General features: G+C 59.3%; 2 protein-coding genes and 1 long non-coding RNA gene across 8 annotated transcripts; 2 read left to right on the plus strand and 1 right to left on the minus strand.

Annotated features, from left to right (window-relative positions):
• Window positions 1–1,113: 1,113 nt before the first annotated feature.
• Window positions 1,114–8,894, minus strand: LOC117195699 (uncharacterized). The gene is made up of 2 exons (XR_004475476.2): window positions 8,418–8,894; window positions 1,114–1,371 (listed from the first exon to the last, which is right to left on the minus strand). It is a non-coding gene; the product is annotated as an uncharacterized LOC117195699 (long non-coding RNA).
• On the plus strand, window positions 1,127–6,530 carry ZNF358 (zinc finger protein 358). Of its 5 annotated transcripts, none has more exons than XM_049708210.1 (3): window positions 1,127–1,329; window positions 4,375–4,480; window positions 4,727–6,530. In XM_049708210.1, exons 1-3 carry the CDS (start codon window positions 1,144–1,146, stop codon window positions 6,457–6,459), a joined length of 2,025 nt encoding a protein of 674 aa, XP_049564167.1. In that variant the 5' UTR covers window positions 1,127–1,143; the 3' UTR covers window positions 6,460–6,530. The 5 variants fall into 5 exon arrangements, with proteins under 5 accessions (XP_049564167.1, XP_049564168.1, XP_033256840.1 ...); XM_033400949.2 differs by lacking the exon at window positions 1,127–1,329 and adding an exon at window positions 2,542–2,674; XM_033400948.2 differs by lacking the exon at window positions 1,127–1,329 and adding an exon at window positions 2,774–2,949.
• Window positions 8,054–16,167, plus strand: MCOLN1 (mucolipin TRP cation channel 1). Of its 2 annotated transcripts, XM_004277286.3 has the most exons (14): window positions 8,056–8,301; window positions 9,783–9,988; window positions 10,530–10,697; window positions 10,784–10,949; window positions 11,575–11,683; window positions 11,929–12,025; window positions 12,244–12,343; window positions 12,529–12,635; window positions 12,740–12,889; window positions 13,035–13,136; window positions 13,564–13,686; window positions 14,063–14,278; window positions 15,711–15,841; window positions 15,946–16,167. In XM_004277286.3, the coding sequence occupies exons 1-14, from the start codon at window positions 8,271–8,273 to the stop codon at window positions 15,980–15,982; spliced, it is 1,743 nt and encodes a 580-aa protein (XP_004277334.1). In that variant the 5' UTR covers window positions 8,056–8,270; the 3' UTR covers window positions 15,983–16,167. The 2 variants fall into 2 exon arrangements, with proteins under 2 accessions (XP_033256846.1, XP_004277334.1); XM_033400955.2 differs by lacking the exons at window positions 15,711–15,841; window positions 15,946–16,167 and adding an exon at window positions 15,173–15,481 and having other exon boundaries at window positions 8,054–8,301.
• Window positions 16,168–16,178: the final 11 nt, after the last annotated feature.

Consider the following 16,178-nt stretch of genomic DNA (forward strand, 5'->3'; position numbering starts at 1 on the left):
GGAAGATCCCACATGCCGCGGAGCAACTAAGCCCGTGCGCCACAACTATTGAGCCTGTGCTCTAGAGCCCGCAAGCCACAACTACTGAAGCCTACACACCTAGAGCTCGTGCTCCGCAACAAGAGAAGCCACCGCAACAAGAGAAGCCACCGCAATGAGAAGCCCATGCACCGTGACAGAGTACTGCCCATGTGCAGCACTAATGACCCAGTGTAGCCAAATAAATAAATATAAATAAATGTATAAAAAAAGGAGCACATAGAGGTAGCTTGTGTCTATCTCATAAGACCTTGCCGAAGACTTCACGAAAGCTCCCACATGTTCCATCATCCTGATATTTTCCTCCAAAGCCACGCGAGCCGCAGTCCCAGGTGACACACAGAGTGCGAAGATAAAACGGGCAACGATTTAATCGGCCATTTTTCTTCAACGTAACAGATTTCTGGTTTCCTGAGCAAGGCCCTTCTACAGGGCTGCCACATATATCTGGGGAGGTTGTGCACTGCACAAATCTTGAAGGCCTATTCACTTTATAATGAATATATATGTCAAGGTGGCCCTGGCCCTCTACTTCACCTTTGTTCAGCCAATTTCACATTTTAAGTTATTTCCTTCAATACCCTTCCCTTTTCTGGAAATCATGTCTAAATTAGTCAAGACTGTCATGACTGCAAGAGACAGAAACCCACTAAACTAGCTCAAATACCCAGGAAATTTGTTGGCTGGAAAGACTGTGAGCTTTCCGGCTTCAGGTACGGCTATGTCCAAGAGCTCAACCAATATAGCTAGAGCTGTCTCTCTGTCTCTCACCTCTACATCCTGGTATAGATTGGCTTCAGTCTGCAGACTGTTCTTCCAGACAACTGAGGAAGGTGGGTGCAGGCAGAAGGAAGCCAATAAACAGCTCATGATCCCAAAGGAAGAAAGAGATTCTCCAACCTCATGACTTCGTCCCAGCCCTCATTGTGGCCGGGGGGTGGGGTTCTTGGGTTGGTAAGTTTAGATCGCATGGTACTGGGGGGGCACGGGTTAGACACGGGTCCATCTGGAGTAGTGGAGGGGGCTCCACAAAGGGAAAGCGAGGTGCTGAGAGACATACTGGGGAGACTGAAATGACAGCTGTCATTACAAGTATTATTTGTAATGGGATCATCCAGTAGGATGAAGAACAAGCGACATAATCCAATTGCAGTTTCAAGTCTCTCAGATCTGCTGCTGGCTTCTCCACAGAGAGCTGGAAAGCAGGTCTCAGGCCACAAGTTCAGCCCAGATCTAGAAGGTTCTGGAAGGAAGAGCGAAGTCCCCTGGAGGCCTGATTTTCACGCAAGGGTAGGTGTTGTCCAAATTCGTCAAAGACCATCAGAAACACGCCTGTAGTCAAAAAAAATTTTTTTAGCTTGCGCAGCAAGGAAGATCCCGTAGCGGGGAACCATGGGGCATCTCCAGAAGAGTTGGGGGACAGGAGGGCATCTTTTAGGATTCAGGCTTGTGCTGGGTGATTTTAAGAAGAGGAGAGTAGAAGCAGCTCTAGCCTGGTGCTGTCAGCAAGCAGGGAGCAGATCGGCGACTGGGACTGGGTATTTTGGTGATTCTTATCTCAGAAGTGTGAGGATGGACATGTGGCCGTCATTGGGAAGAAGCGGCGGTCATCTGAGTTAGTGGCGGGGGGGGGGGGGAGAGGAGGGGGTGTGTATTCATTTTTGTGGTTGCAGAGTGTCCTTGTGTCTATCTCGGCTCAGGCGCGGTCACAGAGCGGCCTTGTGTGATCATTGTTTATGTTCAGGGAAGAACATCTCACGGCCCAGCTGCCAGCTGCCGGGGCTGTATTTCACTCCCTCCTCACAGGGATCTGTGTCTCCAGGTAAAGTCTGCCCAGAGTGCTTCCCAGATCTGCTCTAGGCTTCAGAGGGAGCATCAGGCACGGGGAGTCCACCAGTGACAGCGGTGCGTGACCAGGGAGGAGAAGGAGGAAACACTCAGTATCCCCAACTCTTTTCCTTGGAGGAGGAGTCTTAGAGGGAAATGCTGGACTGAGCAAAGATACACAAGTTTGTAAATTCTCAGCGTCTTGACTATGCTGATGTGCGTGGCCAGTCTGCAAGACAGAGAGAGAATGTTCGGTGTTTCTTGAAACCAGAGAGAGTCAGAGACCTGGGCAGGAGGCAGAGACAGGGAGAGAGAAGAGGATAGAGACACAGAGGGACAGAGGCAGAAAAAGTGAGGGCAAGAGAGGCAAAGAGATTGAAATGGAGAGAGACATAGAAATAGAGGGACAGAGCGACAGAGAAGGAACAGAGAGAGAGAGGAAGAGGCGGAGAGGGATCGAGAGCGGCTGAGAGAGACGCAGAAGAGGAGAGGCCGCGGCGGGGACAGCGCGGGCGGGGCGCGGCGCAGACAAAGGCGCGGCCGCGCGGCCGGGTGGCCGGGCCGGGACAAAGGCTGGCCCGGGGGGAGGCGGGGGCAGCGATGGCGACGGCCGAGGCGGACGCGGGCGAACTACAAGTCCCAGCAGCTCCCGCTGCGGCCCTCGGCCGGCCCCTCTCGCTCCCTGGGAGCGCTTGGCGGGGCCGCAGGGCCGAGGGGGCCGCCGGCGGGGCTGGCGGGCGGGGGGCTTCCTGCGGGCCCTGGGGGCGCCGGCGGGCGCGGCGGGCCGGGCTGGGGCGAGGGGCGCCGGGTGAGTGTCCCCGTGAGCTGGTCGGGCGGGCGGCGGCCGCGATGGGGCGGGGGTGAGGGGGGCGGGCGGGCAGGGGGCCCCGGCGCGGGGCGCGGCCCTGGGCGACCTCTGTCCACCCCCTTCCCTCGCCTCGCGCGCCGCCAGCCCCGGCCCGGGAGAGCAGAGACGCCGGCGCGATGGGAGGGGGCCGCGCGACCCGCGGGCCTAGCGCGCCGGTTCCGCCGCTGCGGCCCCGGGGGAGGGCCCGGCCCGAGCTGGGCGCCGTCAATCGGGAGGTATGGGGGTGGGGGGAGAACCCCTGACTTGGGGTGGGGACGGGAGTCCAGGACGCCCGCCTCCCCTGGAGGCGCTCCAGACCCCCCACCCCAGGAACCCAGAAGTGGCCCCAGGTATTGTTCTCCTCACCCTTCAGCCTGGGGTAGGGAGTTCATGAAGCCCATCTTCAAGAGGGGGATCCAGGGGTTCCCTCCCTCCCCCAGGACCCCAGTTATTGTTCCCCTCACTCTCCAGTCTTGGGGTCCAGAGTTCTGGAAGCCCCTTCCCCAGGAGGTGATCCAGGGTTCCACCTGCCCCCCAGGAACTCAGAGAAGGATCCCAGTTATCTCTCCTCCCAGCGTGCAGCTCAGAGATGGGAATTCAGGAGTGAATCTTAGGGTCCCCCTGCCCCCTGGGAATCTAGGAAGGGACTCAGCACTGTCTCCTGACCCTCCGTCGTGGAAGTTAAGGAGGTGAACTAGGAACTCAGCCCTCTCTGTTTGCGTACCCACTCCCAGCTCTGGGGTTGTGGCTTGGGAGGTCCCCCTCCCCAGAAGGAGAGCCAGAGGTCCTCCCCTGTCTCCCAGGAATAGATCTATTTGTTGTTTTCTCCCCGAGGCCTAGCCATGTGGTGGGCATCACCTCCCCTTCAGGTAATCCTGATTTCCTCCTGCTCCCCTGAAGGGATCCCAGCTTGTTTCTCTGCCCCCCTCCCTACCTCTAGCCATGGAGCTAGAATTCAGGATCTTCCTTCCAGGAGGGGACCAGAGTTCCTGACGCCCATTCCCATACGTCGATCGTGGGGTCAGGCACTCAGGAATCTCCCCTTCCTAGGAGATGGCCCAGGGTCCCTCCAGTAACCCAAGAGGAGCCCCAGGTATTATTCTGCCCACCCCAGCTAGGGGTTAGAATTCAGGATCTTCTATCTACTTGGGCAAACAGGTACACCGACACCTGTCCCTACCCTCCTGGCTGATGGATCCATGGGTCTCCCTGCTCCCTCCAGGGGTCCCACATATTATATCCCCGCACTCACTCTAGCTTTAGAAATCTGCATTCAGGATCTTCTATCTAAGATAGAATACAGGTGTTTGGACTCAGTCCTACCCCAGAATTGTAAGGTTTGGAATTCACGTTGTCTCTTCCCCAGGAAGCAAGCCAGGGGTCTTTCTGCACTCCCCCAGTGAGGAGTACCAGTTGTTGTTTGCCCCTGCCCCACTTTTCCCCCAGATAGAGGCTTCAGAGGTCAGGATGCTTCTTCTCTAGGAGGTGAGCCAGGGGTCGCCCTCCCTACTAGGAGCCCCCAAACATGCCACCCCCAACTATGGGACTGGAATTCAGGCCATGTACTTAGCAGAAAGCACGAGAACCCAGACACCCCCCGTCTTCCCCATGAAGGGGCCATGGTCAAGGGGATAGGTATCTAGACTCTCTCTCCTCCACAGGACCCAAGCTGCCCACCAGAGGAGGAGCCCAGGATGGAGAGAGGGGCAGAGCCATGGAGCTGGGTACTGGAGACCTCTAGTGCTGGGTCCCACGACTTCTATCCAGGTGTGGGGCTGAGAAGGGAGTCCCCCCCTCCCCATGTCCCACCAGGGTCCCTCTTCTCCCTGCCCTGGCGGGGGCGAGTGCAAAATCTCCCTGCAGTACAAGACAAGAGAATGATCCGTGTGTGTGCCCCGGCGTGGGATCTGGGGCACGGTCTGGCCCCCTCTCCCTTCCCTGCTCAGGCTCCAAAAGAGACCCCCCCGGTTCCCCAGAACCTACCTCCACTCACCTTCTGCCCTCACCCCGTAGAGCCTGCCCCGGAAGCAGCCAGCACTTCCACACCCGGGATGCGGCGTTCGGTCCTAGTCAGGAACCCAGGCCACAAAGGCCCGAGGCCCAATTATGAAGAGCTTGACTCCGACTCAGAAGACCTAGACCCCAAGAGTGAAGAGCTGGACCCAGTTTCTGAAAACCCAGAGCCTGAGCCGGAAGACCTCAACACTGCCTCTGAAGATGTGGACCCCAGCTATGAAGAGCTGGAGCCTGTCTCCGAGGATCTGGATCCCGATGTGGAAGCTCCGAGCTCCATCTCGGGGATCCATGACTCGGATCCCCAAGATCTCGACCCTATGTCTTCAAGTTTTGACGACCCAGACGTCATCGGCCCCGTCCCCCTGGTTCTCGACCCTAACAGCGACACCCTCAGTCCCGCTGCCACCCCAGACCTGGACCCCCTCTCGTCCGACCTCACTGCCACCCCCGAGGTCCTGGCCGCCGGCCCCGCAGTGCTCCCTGCACCTGCCAGCCCGCCCCGGCCCTTCTCCTGCCCGGATTGCGGGCGAGCCTTCCGCCGCAGCTCGGGTCTGAGCCAGCACCGCCGCACCCACAGCGGCGAGAAGCCTTACCGCTGCCCCGACTGCGGCAAGTCGTTCAGCCACGGCGCCACGCTGGCCCAGCACCGCGGCATCCACACGGGCGCGCGGCCCTACCAGTGCGCGGCGTGCGGCAAGGCCTTTGGCTGGCGCTCCACGCTGCTCAAGCACCGCAGCAGCCACAGCGGCGAGAAGCCGCACCACTGCCCTGTGTGCGGCAAAGCCTTCGGGCACGGTTCGCTGCTGGCGCAGCACCTGCGCACGCACGGCGGCCCGCGGCCGCACAAGTGCCCGGTGTGCGCCAAGGGCTTTGGGCAGGGCTCGGCGCTGCTGAAGCACCTGCGCACGCACACGGGTGAGCGGCCGTACCCGTGCCCGCAGTGCGGCAAGGCCTTTGGCCAGAGCTCCGCGCTGCTGCAGCACCAGCGCACACACACGGCCGAGCGCCCCTACCGCTGTCCCCACTGCGGCAAGGCCTTCGGCCAGAGTTCCAACCTGCAGCATCACCTGCGCATCCACACCGGCGAGCGGCCCTATGCCTGCCCCCACTGCTCCAAGGCCTTTGGGCAGAGTTCGGCGCTGCTGCAGCACCTGCACGTGCATTCGGGCGAGCGCCCCTACCGCTGCCAGCTCTGCGGCAAGGCCTTCGGCCAAGCCTCCAGCCTCACCAAGCACAAGCGAGTGCATGAGGGCGCGGCCGCTGCAGCTGCTGCGGCCGCCGCCGGTTTGGGCCTCAGCCCCGCTTCGATGTTGAGGCCGGGGCAGGTCTCCCTTCTGGGTCCTGATGCTGTCTCTGTGCTGGGTTCAGGCCTGGGCCTCAGCCCCGGCCCCAGCTCTGGCCTTGACCCTGACCCTGGCTCTGCGCTGGGCTCCCCCCCCAATCCCAGCCCCAAACCCATCCCTGGCTCTGGATCTACCCCCACCCCTGATTCTGTCAAATCTTCTGACCCTGAGCCTGGGCACAATGCCAATTCCGACCTTGTGGCCAGCCCCGATCACAGATCTGGTCCCAGCCCCGACCCGGATCCCGTGCCCAGCCCTGACCCCAGCTCTGAGTCCCACCCTGACCCTGGCTCTCCCACCCATGACACTGTCGGCGCAGTCCTCCCTACCGGTGAGAGCCCCGAGTGGGTGCAGGAGCAAGGGGCACTGCTGGGGCCTGATGGCTGAAGGGCATGCTGGCACCCACAGGGGCCTGGGAAAGTTGTGTGTTGTGCAGTTAGTAAAATCCTCCCACTGCCTCCTGGCTCTGTGTTGTGGTTCTCCTGTTGCTGTTTTTCCTCTGATGCACAGCCTCTTCTTCTGGAGATGGGAGGGTATGGCCGGAGCCAAACATACAAATAGAACGTCAATGTCCTGGCTTCTCCCCCAATACCCTCCAGGCTTCCTAGCTTCCCCCACAAGGGCTCACACTGGTCCATCCCAGCAGTTGCCACTCCCTGCTCCCCCAGACCTGGCCACCCCAGTCAGGGGCAGACTTATCCTGTGGGTGATCTAACTCCCTTCCTTTTGGAGTTGGCTTTCCCAGGAATGGTGGGATTTCTGGCATGTTGACCGTCTAGTAGGCTGATGGTGGAGGCTGGTATGAAACCATGTGGGTGGCCCTGCCCCGTCTGCTCTCCTAACTTACCCCTTGCCCTTCAAAGCCCACATTGCAGGTACACCACGGGACAAAGGAGGGCACTCATTTATGCATCCAACAAACATCTGTTGATTGCTTGGGTCTCAGCAGGGAACAAGATAAGTATGGCCTTGGCCCTCACACAGCTCAGAGACCAAGTTTAGAAACATTTAAAAAGTAATTACAGAGTATGTTACATTCAACAAGAAGCATAACAAGACTTCTGATTTAGATGGCAGACAGCCTTCCCAAGGAAGGACTTTATAATCCCAATAACCTCTAATTTAATCATCAGTACTGTTTGCCCAGGCTTGTGCTATGCTCTAGCATTTTCTCATTTAATTCTCTCGGCAGCTCCACGAGGCAGGTAACTATGAATATTCCCATTTTGCAAATGAGGACGCTGAGGCACATGGCGTTCAAGGGACTTTTTGGAAGACCCAGAAGTGGTGGTTGGGAGCGCCCAGATTTAAACCCAAATTGTCTGCCCTCCAGAGCCTAAGTTCTTAACCTTTATGCTCTAGGGCAAGATTGTGCAAAGGCCCTGGGGCCGTTGAGAGATGAGCTAGGGGAGGAGTTAGGTGGGGCCAGAACAGAAGGCCCTGGTAGACTGAAGAGGGGAGTTTGCTTGTCATCCCAGGGAAATGGGAAGCTACCAACAGGTTCTGACTGATACGAATTATTTTTTGAAGATGCTTCTGGCTGCTGGATGGCGAGTGGAATGGAGGGGATCCGGAATGGGAGCCCAAGATCAGGGAGGTTGTTGCAGTGGTCCAGGCCATAGGGAATCTTGGGGGACTATGGGTTTATAGCCATAGGAGTGGGGAAAAGTGGTCCTATTTGCGATGTAATTAGGAAATGAAGTAGGATTTCAGGACAGTTCGGATGAGGGGGGGTTGAGAGTAACGCAGAGTTTCTGGGAGGATGGAGCGGGGCAGCCTTGAGATAGGATCATCATCCGACACCGCGGAGGGAAAGGGGTCAAACACTGGACATGGAAGTCAAGAGGTTAGCACTGGACGGGGGCATGACGGAGCCAGGACGGAGCCAGCACCCAGCCCATCCCCCAGCACATTTGCGCCCGTCGGCGCTAGGACCTTGGGGCCGCCTAAGGGCAAGTCGCCAGCTGAGGCACGCATGCGTGCTGCTCGGGCAGGGGTCGTCGTGGCGCAGGGGGAGGGACCGGATCCCGTCACCTGCCTCCAGGGCCGCGCTGGTCACGTGACTGGGGCTCGAGTCAGCTGACGCGGGAGGGTTTGAAGCTACACCGCGAGGGAGCGAGGCCGCAGTGACAGCAGCGGGTGTTTAGACGCCGGTTGCACCGCCGCGCCTGCCGGCGTTCGGCGCTCCCCTCCCCGGCATGGCAGTGCCCGTAGGCCCGCGCGGCTCAGGTGAGGGCGCGGGCGGCCCCGCAAGTCCCAGGACGCGTGCGGCGGACGGGCGGGCGGCTTCCCCAACCTGGGGCGGCGGAGCTCCCGGTTTCCCTTTCCTCAACTCTGATGCTGACCTCTCAGTGTCCCCTTGGCGTAGATATGGGCAGACGGCTCCTAGAACCTGGGCGGCGGGTGGGCATCAGCTTCTCCGACCTCGGAGTGGCGGGACTCCGACCGCCCTTCCTGAACCCAGGCTCTGCTCTGAGTACCTCAATTCAGGCAGCTGGCGGATCGCCAGCTTTTCCGACTCAGGCGGCGAGGGTCCCAGGATTTGCATTCTGAGCCTAGATTCGGATTGTTCAGCTTTGCTGGAACTCCGACAGCGGGCCCCAGCTTCTGCAACCCGCACGTCAGATTCCCAGGCTTTCCTTCCACAAACCAGGAGGCAAATGTTCAGCTTCTCTAAACTTAGGCAGGAGTGCTGGGGGCGGGGTTGCCACCTTAAGCGCAGGCGCCTAACTCAATTTCAGCTCTCCAAACACAAGGAAGCTCAGTCGCCTCTCACAGGGCAGCATGGAGGAATGCCCTTTGTGTTGATCTTCCCTTCTTAAGCTAGCTGCAGACACCTGAAAGATGTCCTGGCTGGTAGAGTCTGGGATGAATTAGCTGTGATCCCAGCCAGGGAGGCAGCCTCCCTTCTGGCTTCCCATCCAGCTATCTTGTAAACAACCACGATAGCATCTGAGCTCCAAAGGGACCAGGGGCTGGCCCTCCCTGCCAGACAGGTTCTGACAGTGCCTACATTTCATCCTGGTGGCCATGCCAGGCAGGAGGCCAGCCAGACCCTGGAAGGAAGCGGGGTTCTCCCAGTGGGGATGGTGGGTTGTGTCAGGAACAGTTCAGGGCTGCTGTGACCAGCTATGACCCGAGCCATTGCTGAAAACTTGGGCTTTCATCTTGGACTGGTCAGGATTGAAAGGAATAAGTGGTCCTTAGAGTAGCCTCTGTTCGGAGTTCCCTGGGGGTCCAGTGGTTAGGACTCAGCGCTTTCACTGTTGTGGCTCGGTTCAATCCCTGGTCGGGGGACTAAGATCCCACATGCCACACGGCACAGCCAAAAAAACCCAAAAACAAACCAAAAAAATAGAATAGGCTCTATTCGTTGAGGAATTATTGAGACTCAGAGACCGAATGCTTTGTAAGTGTCAAATCCTTAGCTTCTTGGTGAGAGATTTTATTGCCCCATTTTGCAGATGAGGTAGCTGAGGCTCGGGGAAGCCGAGTGCCCTGGAGCAGGGGCAGGAATCAACTCAGGCCCTTTGGAGTGACCTGAAACCGCTGAGCCAGCACTGCTGCATATACCCCTAAAATGTTACGGATTTTCTGGTTTTCCTTAGCTCTCTCAGAGTTCTTTCTTGGCTGGAGCTTGGGACCTGCCTCCCCTATTGGCAGGTGAACCTGCCTAGGCCTGGTCCCCACTGCCCTCTCCCATCCCACAGAGACTGAGCGCCTCCTGACACCCAAACCTGGGTATGGGACCCAGGTGGGGCCTTCCCCAGCCCCTTCCACCCCTCCAGAAGAGGAGGATCTCCGCCGTCGTCTCAAGTACTTCTTCATGAGCCCCTGTGATAAATTTCGGGCCAAGGGCCGCAAGCCCTTTAAGCTCATGCTGCAGGTGGTGAAGATCCTGGTGGTCACAGTGCAGGTGAGACCTTCAGGGCCCCCACCCCACCCCACAGAATGCCACCTGTGGTTGCTGTTTTCCTCGAAGGAGAATCTTGGAGTCAGAGCTTAGTCCTGACCCCACAGCCCCATATCATGATAGTGACAGTGGCACTAATCCGTCAGGAAGCCCTCTCGGACCTGCACGGGAGCAGCGCCTTTAAGCTTCATAAATGCCCTCTGAGGTCCTAGCCACTGCTCTTGCCCCTTTCTATAGATAGGACAGCTGAGGCTCAGAGAGGTTAAGGGACTTGTCCAAAGTCCCATAGCAGCTGAGCCTTGGAAGGTGGCACTCGGACCCTGGCAGTGTGATGCTGTGCTTACCCTCGAACATTCATCCGGTAAACATTTCATGAACATTAGTTGTTGCCACGAGTTCTATGAGTGGCCACTCTGCGCTGCGCCTTGGGGACGTAGGGTGGTCATGCCTTCATGGGGTGGGCCTTCTCTTTACTCTGCCTCCGCTCATGCGCCGTGGGAGACCCCATGCCGGTAGTACCAATCCTCCCCATCCCTCCCACCAGCTCATCCTGTTTGGGCTCAGCAACCAGCTGGTGGTGACATTCCGGGAGGAGAACACCATCGCCTTCCGGCACCTCTTCCTGCTGGGCTACTCGGACGGGGCGGATGACACGTTTGCGGCCTACACCCGGGAGCAGCTGTACCAGGCCATCTTCCACGCCGTGGACCAGGTGTGGGCGACCAGGAGCAGGTGGGCAGGTGGGCCCACCCGGGAGAACGGGCGGGGCTCACTGACCCTCCCCTCCTTTGCCCACAGTACCTGATGCTCCCCGACGTGTCCCTGGGTCGGTATGCTTACGTGCGGGGCGGGGGCGGGCCCTGGGCCAATGGCTCGGCCCTGGCCCTCTGCCAGTGCTACTACCACCGGGGCCACGTGGACCCAGCCAATGACACCTTTGACATCGACCCCATGGTCATCACTGGTGAGTGGGCCGGGCAGGGCTCAGCTGTCGGGATTTAAAAAAAAAAAAAAAATAATAATAATAATAATAATAATCCCACTTTAGGGACTTCCCCGGCTGCCCAGTGACTAAGACTTTGCCTTCCAATGCAGGGGGTGTGGTTTCAATCCCTGGTGAGGGAGCTAAGATCCCACATGCCTGGCAGCCGGAAAAAAAAAAACAACAAACATAGAAGCAATGTTGTAACAAATTGAATAAAGACTTTAAAAATGGTCCACATCCAAAAAAAAAAAATCTTTAAAATCCACTTTGCGTCCTGCCCATCCGCAAGATGGGGTGGTCACGATCGTTAATAATTTGATGATTAGCAGAATGCTTGGCACGCGGAAAGAGCTGAGTGTTATGTTTCACTATCATTCATTCCCTAAACATTTGGGGGCCCACTGAGCGCCAGGCACTAGGGTCTGTGTAGGGAGTGAGACAGACAGACCAGGCCTGACCCTAGGGGGAGACAGCAGGAACAAACGACAAATGTCGAAGTATGAAGGGGGAAGGAAAGCAGGGAAGGGGTCTGTCGGGGACTCTGGGGAGACCTGCCTGTGCCTCCCCTGTCCCCAGTGTCCCTTCCCTGACTCCCTGTCTTCAGACTGTATCCGGGTGGACCCTCCCGAGAGACCCCCTGTGCCCCCCAGTGATGAGCTCTCCCTCTTGGATGGCAGCACCAGTTACAAGAACCTCACGCTCAAATTCCACAAGTACTGCCCCATCAAGGGGGCCGAGGAGGGGGGAGGCAGGGCTCCAGGCATCTTCAGGGGTGGGGGTGGTGGGCGGGGCAGCCGCTTCCCCACAGGCGGGGGCAGGGGCGGGCCATGCCGATGCGGCCAGGTGAGCACTTCCTCTGCCAGCTGCAGAGTCAGCGTGGGGCAGGAGTGCTGGCGCTCCGGGGCAGGAGGGATGGGCAGAGCCCCCCCACCCTCACCCAAGCCTCCCCCCCACGCAGGCTGATCAACGTCACCATCCACTTCCAGCTGAAGACCATCAACCTCCAGAGCCTGATCAACAATGAGATCCCAGACTGCTACACCTTCAGCATCCTGGTGAGCCCGCGACGCCTGGGGGGTGGGGCGAGGGACCGGCCAGGGACGGGGTGGCATGGTGGGCCGGGGACTTCTGTGTCCTGGAGCTGGGGACCCTCGGCCAAGGGCAGCGTGGGGGTGATGGGGGAGGCTGGGGCTGGAGAGACCATCCGTCCTGCGCCTCTGGGGGCCTAGGTCTGCTGAGGTTTACTCTGTCCCGTCCCGCCACGCCCCTGCAGATCACATTTGACAATAAGGCACACAGTGGGCGTATCCCCATCAGCCTGGAGACCCAGGCCCACATCCAGGAGTGTAAGCACCCCAGCGTCTTCGGCCACGGTGAGCCCCCAAGCCCCCGACTAGCGCTGACCAGGGGCCCCAACCTGCCCAGGAATTCCCCAAGCCCCAGACCAGCACGGACCAAACTCCTGACTTACCCAGAGAAACCCATGAGCCTGATGACCAACCCAAACCCGCCCTGAAGCCGCCTCACTCCTGGCCCTGCCTTCGGCCCTTCCGCACAGGAGACAACAGCTTCCGGCTCCTCTTTGACGTGGTCGTGATCCTGACTTGTGCCTTCTCCTTCCTGCTGTGCGCCCGCTCGCTGCTGCGAGGCTTCCTGCTGCAGAGCGTGAGAGCCGCCCCCAGCCTTCCCCAGCTCTGGGACCGTCAAGGCCCGGGTGGCAAGCCTCCCACGTCCGGACTGGCCCTCACCCCGCCCACCTCCCCCTGCAGGAGTTTGTCAGGTTCATGTGGCGGCAGCGGGGACAGGTCATCAGCCTGTGGGAGCGGCTGGAATTTGTCAACGGCTGGTACATCCTGCTGGTCACCAGCGACGTGCTCACCATCTCAGGCACCATCATGAAGATTGGCATCGAAGCCAAGGTGGGTCCTGCCACGCCCTGCCCCCGAGCCCCGGGGTCTCCTTCCAGACCCTGGACCCCTCTCCCACCCCTGCTGATGCCTGCCCGGGGCCCCATCCCCAGGGAAGGGCCAGGCTGGATGGGGTTGACGCTGCTTCTGCCCCTAGAACCTGGCAAGCTATGACGTCTGCAGCATCCTCCTGGGCACCTCGACGCTGCTCGTCTGGGTCGGTGTCATCCGCTACCTGACCTTCTTCCACAAGTACAACGTAAGCCTCCGACATGCAGGCGGGGCCCTCCCAGGGGCGGCCACGTGCCCTTTAATTGCCACCCCCACCCCCAGATAAATTCGTACACGTATTGCCGTCACCAGCCCCTGTAGATGACCCGCCAGGAGCCTCTTCCCCATACCTGCCCACACCAGGCACACCTGTCATTCCACCTGGGCAGGGGTCACATGAGCCTGCTCTTTCATACTCCTCCCCCGAACTGAGTCCAGCCGGGGGGTGCCCTTGGGCCTACTCAGCACCACCCTGCCTTGTCGATGGTCATCCCAGTTTCTGTGGTCACCCCATCATGCCCTTGGGCAGGCTTCACCCCATCTGCAGGCTCACGGCCCACCTGGCTTGTGGTCCCGCCCCCATTGCTGACACATACCCCCACCCTCCCCCGACCCCAACCCCCACCCCTCCGCAGATCCTTATTGCCACGCTGCGGGTGGCCCTGCCCAGCGTCATGCGCTTCTGCTGCTGTGTGGCCGTCATCTACCTGGGCTATTGCTTCTGCGGCTGGATTGTGTTGGGACCCTACCATGTGAAGGTAGGGGCTGGCCGGGAACTGTGGGTGGCGCTTGTGACCCACAGATGAGGGATCCCTGGCTCCCCATCTTACTTCCCAAGCCCCCTGACTCCTGGTCTATCTATTGTTGACTTGGTGACACTGAATGACCCACCTTGACCCACGGTTCCTTACCAGCAAGTTTGCAGCAGTTCTACCCACCATCCCCTCTGATCCCCGGTGACCCTAGCCTTGACTCTATGACGTTGTCATTATTCAGTGACCCCCCCCCCAAGTGGCTCTATCGTGACTACGGGTACTCTGTACGCTGTCCCCTCTGACCCCACAAAGCCCCCAACCCCGGCCCCCAGCCGTGCCCACAACTCCCTCTGACCCCGACCCCCCTGCCCGCCGGCAGTTCCGCTCGCTGTCCATGGTGTCCGAGTGCCTTTTCTCGCTCATCAACGGGGATGACATGTTCGTGACGTTCGCGGCGATGCAGGCGCAGCAGGGCCGCAGCAGCCTGGTCTGGCTGTTCTCCCAGCTCTACCTGTACTCCTTCATCAGCCTGTTCATCTACATGGTGCTCAGCCTCTTCATCGCGCTCATCACCGGCGCCTACGACACCATCAAGGTCAGCTGCCGGCCCACCCGCCCCCTCGCCGGCCTGCCGTCCCCCTGCCTCCCCGTGGGGCCGTGCATGCATGCGTCCATGCACGGCCCCAGACTCGGGCTCTGAGTCCCTCGTGGTTGGCCACGGCGGGGTGCGCAGAGGAGGACCCAGGGAGAGAATGTGGGAGACGCTACGAGGCCAAAGGAGAGGGTGGCTCGGAATTGGGGGGCCCAGGAGGGACCCATACTGTCCCGGTCACAGCTGCCACACTCTCAGTTTTATCAAGGTGTGGGGCTCGGGCCAGGTAGGGTTCCTGCGTCTGCTTTCACCGACAGGGAAACTAAGCCATAGAATTTCAGTGACTCGCCCAAGGTCAGCTACCAAGCACGTGGTGGAACCCAGCTCAACCTACGACTGTCTCATTCCGGAAGCCCCGCTCCCAACCCCTCTGTCCTGTGGGTCTGGGGAAGGGTGGTTGTCCTGCAGGCTGCGAGGGTCAGAGCAGAACATGGGCGTGGCAGGTAGACAGGATCTTTTAGCAAACACGTGTGACAGCCTACTGTGTGCCAAGCCTGGTGCTGGGTGCCAGGCACCTGAGGAAACGTACATGGTCGGTCCAAGACTGATGGGCAGGATGAATGATGCACAAACAGGAGTATAACAGCCAACTGATGAGAGGTGTAAAGGAAGTATGGAAGGTTACAGAGAGGCCCCTGCTTTAGACTCGTATCGGGCTGAGTCCAGGAAAGTTTCTAGAATGTGCTGTCCAATAGTAGTCTCTAGTATGAAAATGAAATACAATTCCAAATGCAGTTCCTCACTTACACCATCCACAGAGCAAGCGCCCAAAAGCCAATGTGACTAGTAGCTACCAGATTTGGACAGCATAGATATCACACCTTTCCATCATCTCAGGAAGTTCTGGATCGATGAGACAGGAGCCCAAGAGAGAGCACCAGGGAGAAGGAACAGCCAAAGCAAAGACCTAGAGCCAGAAAGGACTTGGAGAGGAGATATTGGCCCTGTGAGGTTGGGAGAGATGAAGACAAGGCTAAAAGCCAGAACATTCACTGCTGCTGGGAATGCAGATGTTTGCACCCCGCCCGCTCGCCGCCCCCACAAGTGGGTGGTTGTCAAGCACCCAGATTGGGTCAGGCACGGCTCGAGGCGCTGGAGCCACAGCGGAGGGCACCAACTGACCAAGATTCAGGGTGTGCACACATTCAGTGGTCAGGGAATGTCTCCGGGTGAAGCAAACCACGAGGAACAGCAGGTGGAGGGCACAGCACGGTGCAGAGGCCCAGAGGTGGGAGCCTGGTTGGTCCACAAGGACCGGTGAGAAGATCCAGATGACTGGAGAGAAGCGGGGAGGAGGGGTAGGGGAGGGCGCATCTCAAGGGCCTTGGAAGTCAGAGGCCACTTTCATGCCGGGCCGCCGGGCATCTCTCCCCAGCATCCGGGCGGGGCGGGCGGAGAGGAGAGCGAGCTCCAGGCCTACATCGCGCAGTGCCAAGACAGCCCCACCTCCGGCAAATTCCGCCGTGGGAGCGGCTCCGCCTGCAGCCTCCTCTGCTGCTGCGGCAGGTTGGAGGCCGGGTTGGCTTGGGTTTGGGATTGGCTGGGGGGAAGGGAAGCGGGCCTGAGGGAGCTGATGCCTTCCGCCTCCGCTGACACCGACCCTCCTCCAGGGACGCTTCGGAGGAGCATTCGTTGCTGGTGAATTGACTCGGACCCGGACCGTCATAGGACATTAGCCCCCGGACTGCGGAGACCCATGCTTATTTATTTTAACCTTCGCTTTTTAAGGACCGGCTCCTTGTCGCGCCCTGTGAGGGCCTGGGCTAGTCGGGTCGGACATTGGAGTGGGACAGGGAGGGTTAGAGTGGGTGGTAAATAAACGGGAAAATTAACTTGCTCTCAT

This window comes from Orcinus orca, chromosome 3 (genome assembly GCF_937001465.1).
Source record: "Orcinus orca chromosome 3, mOrcOrc1.1, whole genome shotgun sequence".
NCBI lineage: Eukaryota > Metazoa > Chordata > Mammalia > Artiodactyla > Delphinidae > Orcinus > Orcinus orca.